A 6,655-nucleotide genomic window follows, 5' to 3' on the forward strand; every position below is an offset into this window, starting at 1 on the left:
ATTAGTTTAGATTATAATTAGTTATAACATTATAAGAATGTTTTTGTTTCACTTGTTTGTAAAAAAAAGAATGACAATAAAATTGATTTGATTTGATGTACTGGTTAAGAAATTCACGAATGACGCATCATCACTTCTCAGCTACTCACTGATAACCTTGAAATTTTGTATAAAGATTCTTAATTTACCAAGTTGTGGTAAAGGCTTTTTTTCAATTTACAAGATCTCAGGACAAGTTTTCAATTAGACTTTTACGGAGCACGGGTTAGGCTAGTAATCAATTCCTGCTAGTATCAATATAGTAAACATAGTCTAATAAAAACAAAATAATCTTATAGCACCCTTTATTCTTTGAAAAACATTAAAATAGTTGAACAAAAATAGGTTTTAAAGAATAAAAGGGTGCTATAAGATTTATTTTGTTTTATTAATTAAAAGCAGCCCATGTCAATAAGTGTTTTATTCTTATAAACAAACTATTTTATAGAAAGGTGTTACACGGTCTATCTTACCTCTTGTTGTAGCAACTTGGGAACCCTGTGTTGTTTCACTCCTCCTCCGTCTCAAGGCCCAGGAAGCGGGGCTACCCCACAGGGGCGGCGTCAGTAGTGTCAGCTTCGTGGGGCAGCTGAAAAGATGCCCACGATCTGTTCAGAATCACAGAGTAGCCCGATCTTAGTTCAGCAGGAGGGTGCGGGTTCCTCTGGGCAGGCTTTTCTCATCAGCATTATTTGGGGCGGATACTCCCCAAAAACAGATTAAGCCTCAGCATAGAGAAACAATAGCGTAAGTAGATATCCCATGGTATAGGGCGTTTATGTCGCAACTTTTACTGTTATCTCAAGTTGATTATTGTCGATTTTTACTGTTTTGACCGGGTAAGAGTGTATGAACGGCACAATATGAGAGACTACCAGCGTCATAAAGCTTCACAGGAAGAACTACGTGGACTAATCGGCTTGAGATAACAGTAAAAGTTGCGACATAAACGCCCTATACCATGGGATATCTACTTATGCTATTGGTTCTCTATGGCCTCAGTAAACGCCCTATACATGGGATATATACTTATGCTATTGTTTCTCTATGGTCTCAGTAAACACCCTATACCATTGGATATCTACTTATGCTATTGTTTCTCTATGGCCTCAGTAAACGCCCTATACCATGGGATCTTATTATGCTATTGTTTCTCTATGGCCTCAGTAAACGCCCTATCCATGGGATATCTACTTATGCTATTGTTTCTCTATGGCCTCAGTAAACGCCCTATACCATGGGATATCTACTTATGCTATTGTTTCTCTATGGCCTCAGTAAACGCCCTATACCATGGGATATCTACTTATGCTATTGTTCTCTAGGTCTCAGTCTGCTAATGCTCTCGTCGACCGTCTTTGTGTATGGACTTGATCCCCTTCTTGTACCTTGTGCTATCGATGGATGGTCTTGGTTCTAGCCACCCAAGTTCATTGATCAGATCATTTACTAATCTTCTTGGGGCGGTTCCTTTAGGGACATGGTGGCAGGATGATCCTGTTGGTGGCTGGTTAACAGGTATTGCTGGGATATCATGGTGTTATGGCACTTATATATTCTGTTATCTCACCTCTCATGGTCTTCGCTGTATACCAATCCCTATAATTATAAAATTATTGTAAAATTTGCATAAGTAAATATCGTGTTTTTTACTATTAACTGTTTTAATTTGATTTGTTTTACTTTGATTTTCAGACAGCCAATGCAACCCTGGTTTCTTCCTGGGAATAGCACGAAGCAGCCGGCCAACGGTGGAGATATGCAGCACTTTGACTCGCAGAGCATTGTGGGTCTGGTGGTTTGGATGTGCTGTGTGTTGTACTCCAGTCTGCGATCAGCCTCCAAGTCGGATCGGTTCAACATGTTCGAGCATGCGCTGGTCGGCGATAATGGCGGAGGTAAACCGGTTTTCACTTGTATTAACACAACATAAATAGGCCCCTTATTAATACAAACATGCATTAACACAAACAAAATTATTACTGTATAATAACTATTTCAAATATCCAATTAAAGCTATTTATAGTGGAGGACTTCTGCTACTGCAAATATTGACCAAAGAACTAAAATAGCAGAAGGAAATTTGATGAATGAAACTGTCCAATAATTGCGCCCAGACCGGGAATTGAGGTTTCATTCATCAAATTTCCTTCTGCAATTTAGTTCTTGGTCAATATTTGCAGTAGTAAAAGCGCTTCGTTCTATTTATCCTATACTATTAAACGAGCAACTTCTGTTTATATGTTTAGATGTTTGGATGTTTATATGTTTGTATTTCACCGGATCTCGAAAACGGCTCTAACGATTCTCACGAAATCCAACATAGTAGGTTATAATATAACAATTCGATTGCACTAGGTTCATCACTGGGAAAACTCGCTGAAGGACATTTAAAGGATAATTATTATTCATCCTTGGAAAAACAGCTGATAATAATTATTGATGATGGAAGTGAGTGAGCGAGTTCATGTGTGTGGGACTGTGTCAAAATTATGACTCAGCTGTTGAACTTTTGTAATCATTCAATCAGGTACTTGGTGCCGGTTGCAAAAAAGCCGGGTTATTTTCAATCCTGATTAATTCCAGTAATCCATCTTTTCGAATGGTCTTCTCTGATTTGGTTCACGTGAAGTTATTCAGGATTGAAATTTAACTGGCTTTGTGCAACCGGGCTTTGTGAGGGAAATTTTTGCATTCTTCTGGAATTAATCTCAATTTACTGTGATTAGATAGAACATTTCTGTATGAAATGAATGTTATTATAATTTCTTCTTTCGTAATAATTTGTTATGCTTTTTACTCAGCGCAAAGCTCGGTCCCTGATATTAGCTTCAATGGATATTTGAAATAGTTATTTTACAGTATGACATTCCAGCAGCTGGTTAACTGCAATTCTAATTAAAACTTCCAAATAAATGAAAATAAGCGGTTTTTACTACTGTAGTATTAACACAAAACAATATGAACGATAAGCTCCATTTAGCTTTTGAACCGTAGAGAACTATATACAATCCTCTAGTCCCAGAATTAGTGGAGTAGTCCAAAAATAGTGGGATTCAATAACAAATTGGTTTGAATGTGAAGCAAACTTATTGTGAAAGTTTCCCCACTTGAAGTGCGTCAGCTGTAGTGGGGTCCGCGTTATAATGGCAGTGAATAATATAATTCCCACAAGTTCCAATTGGACTTCTACACTCAGCCCGACCATTGAGTATGAATTATACCATTAGAACTTATGGGAATTATATTTTCACTGTCACAGTTGTGTGGAATCCAGTTTTAATTTATGAAAAACAATAATTTCAATTTATTATAAAACTGGTACTGATAGAGGGCAAAATAGCAATAGGTTTAACAACAATAATACATTGAAATTATAAGAAACTAAGTCCACTGCACAAAAGTCTGTTTAATTTGAATTCCACGAGAATCAATCAGAGGTTTCCTGAGATTGATAGCTTGTATGATTGGTTCTCCTGCCACTTAATCGTGATTAAAAATTGAAAGACTTTTGTGCAACCGGGTGTAGGTGTTCTTAAAGTGTTACATAATTAGAGTTAAGAAGGAGAGACAAATCCAATTAATGCTCACCAATCTAATTGAAAAATCAGATTAGTTTGAACTAATTAATGTTATCAAGGAAATTTCAAGTAGCCTAAATTCCTTATATTGATACATTCTGAGCATGCTACTGTTCTATAGTGAGGTCCACGTTTATAATGGCAGTGTTTGATTAGCAATGGTATTGCTATCCTTGTCTATCATTCCAACAACGCGGATAGCGCTATCTCTTTCCCGCTTTGCTCTTTTACAATGTAGAATTAATAATAAATTAACAAAATATTTCATTTTAATTAAGAAAATTCATTTTGAAATATATAATAATTGTTTAATAAAAATAATTGATTATTTCAAACGAGAATGAACAATTAATATTACATCAATAAACCTGTATCAGCTACCGTCTATAGAAGGCATTGACAAGACAGATAGAGGATCGGCAACGGGTTTCTCCTATCTTTCTCCACTGCCAATATAACGTGGACCTCACTATAGAGTTTTTGAAATCAAATAATCTTCTCTCAAATTTTCATTGTTTGCTGTGTTGGAATATGTTGCCTTATTGTATATATATTTGTCACGCTTTTGCGCCTTAAGCATCTGCACAAATTCTCTGTTTCTACTCTCCCTCTCTTCATCTATTATAATTATTTTCTCTTACGTCAAATTTGTTTTCTCTGTTTGTCTGTTAACCTGAAGGTCGCTCCCACGATGTTAACCTCATCGGCAATGAAGGTATGACATCATCATTTTGAGGTTAATGTAGAGAATTATCTGTAGGAAATTCAAAATATAAAATTCTGTAAATCAATTTGGGTCATATTAAATTTGGAATGTGTTTCTTATTAAAGGGAGTATTGCATGTATTTCAAAACCACTAGATAGTGATGGATTGATTAAAATATTTCAGTCTTTTGATGGATTTTCTTGAAATTATAGAAGGTTTAAAAGCAGATTTTTAGTGCTCAGAGAAAATTTAGATTGTATTGCCACTATGATATGCAGTTTATGATCCTGAATAGCATATTAATGTTAATTCTATTGAATCTAATGATACATCTTAACGATTAAAAAAATCAAGTAGAGAAGTATTTCATATTGAATGAAAAAGACTAAGAAATGTCAAAAATCACAGATTTATTGATACTTAGAAAGCTCAAAATTTCTCAATATCAATAAATCTGTGGTTTTTGACAATTTCTTAGTCTTTTTCATTCAATATGAATAATTAACACAATACCAACTTCTCAACTACACAAAAAGTGAAAGTATTTCAATTAAGAAAGGTTATGCTACATTTCTAATTTATTCATAATTATTCGCTTTGAGAATTATCTTTGGAAACTCACTTCAGCTAGAAAATTTTTCTACATTCAGCAGAAAACAGATTTTGTCTCCTCCTTTTTTTCTCTTTTCTTTCTTTCCTACTTATATCAAATCTAATTTTTCTTCTTTTTTTATCTCTCCAAGTTTAGTTCTTTCTCACATCATCTATGTGTGCTGAGCTACATTGTATATTTCACAAATGCCTGCACCTGGGAATTCAGGGTAAAGTTGAAGAGTTGGCTCAAAGAAAACCCTTTCATGGCTTACATGAGTTACAGTCACCATGCAGTCTTGACAAAGTCATAACTGGATTACAAGAAGTTTATTTTTTACGCAACTTATCCGGCTCCTGGTCTTGGGTAGAATAAGGCTAGGCGCACACCAGTTAGTCAAGACAAGATAAGACATGATCAGACACGTTTAGTCACAATACTTCACATAGTTGCTTATGTCGCACTCACACTGTATATCATTACAATTAGACATGTCTTCATAAGCAACTATGTGAAGTATGTGTGTGTATGATCTTGTTTTGGTCTTGACTAATGGGGTGCACCGCGCCCAAGTGTATGAATATGTTTTGGACATACAATGTTTTCCAATTTTTATCTGTTTTGTGATGTTTTCGTTACTTTTCTAAACTAGTAGTTCTGTGAACAGTAGACGTCACGCAGTATTCTCATCTCAAGTACCTGATTGAAACTAAAGACTAATGGAAATCAGCAATAGACTGGCTTCCTCCACACATCATTCTGTGTAATCACTTGTCACTGATTATGATGAATAATTTATTCTATAGTCTGATTTTTACTCTTATATTGGCGTATGAAGGAGGCTCCTTTTTCCTTTTATTTTATCCTTGAAATGCAAATTTCCAAAAACCTTGTATATCGTCGACGCGCAATTAAAAAAGGAACATACTTGTTAAATTTCATGAAAATCTATTACCGCGTTTCCCGTAAATGCTCAACATATAAACTTTAAACATTAAGAGAAATGCCAAACCGTCGACCTGAATCTAGACCTCACTTCGCTCAGTCTAATTATTAGTCTTTCCAATATTTTTTGTGTGAGATTTCTATGCAATTTTGATGACTTTTCACCATTTTACGTCGACTTTTTTGTCGACAGAAGGCGGAAGAATTGACTTCCATTTTCTTGACGTTTTGTAATATATATTTGCAATTTTGATGACTTTTCACACAATTTTGGTCGACTTTTTTGTCGACAGAGGCGGAAGAATCGACTTCCAGTTCTTGATCTGTTTTGTGATATTTCTATGCATTTTGATGACTTTTCACACAATTTACGTCGATTTTTTTGTCGACAGAAGGCGGAAGAATCGACTTCCAGTTTCTTGATATGTTTTATGTGATATTTCAATGATTTTGTACCATTTTCAAACTTTTAGTCGATGTTTTTGTCGACAGAAGGTGGAAAGACGACTTCCAGTTTCTTGATCTGTTTGTGTGATATTTCGATGACTTGTTTTAACAATTTTTTACACAATTTACGTCGAATTTTTGTCGACAGAAGGCGGAAGTATCGCTGGCGGGGAGTCTGAGCAGCGGCAGCCTCTGACAAGGGAGGCGAACACAGGTGTGGGACAACGAAGAAAATGGCGTCGCCTACTCGTGGACATTCTTCCATCTGATGTTCGGTCTTGCAACGCTCTATGTCATGATGACGCTCACCAATTGTACAAACGTAAGTATATTCTAATCAACAT

General features: G+C 35.5%; 1 protein-coding gene across 1 annotated transcript; it reads left to right on the top strand.

Annotated features, from left to right (window-relative positions):
• Nucleotides 1-1,734: 1,734 nt before the first annotated feature.
• Nucleotides 1,735-6,633, top strand: LOC120355338 (the record flags this gene model as incomplete). Its single annotated transcript, XM_039443689.1, has 3 exons — nt 1,735-1,937; nt 4,300-4,335; nt 6,460-6,633. Coding segments are annotated over 3 exons (413 nt in total), but the record flags the coding sequence as incomplete, so codon positions are not given.
• Nucleotides 6,634-6,655: the final 22 nt, after the last annotated feature.

The sequence above is a fragment of the Nilaparvata lugens genome, unplaced genomic scaffold, assembly GCF_014356525.2.
Source record: "Nilaparvata lugens isolate BPH unplaced genomic scaffold, ASM1435652v1 scaffold10236, whole genome shotgun sequence".
NCBI lineage: Eukaryota > Metazoa > Arthropoda > Insecta > Hemiptera > Delphacidae > Nilaparvata > Nilaparvata lugens.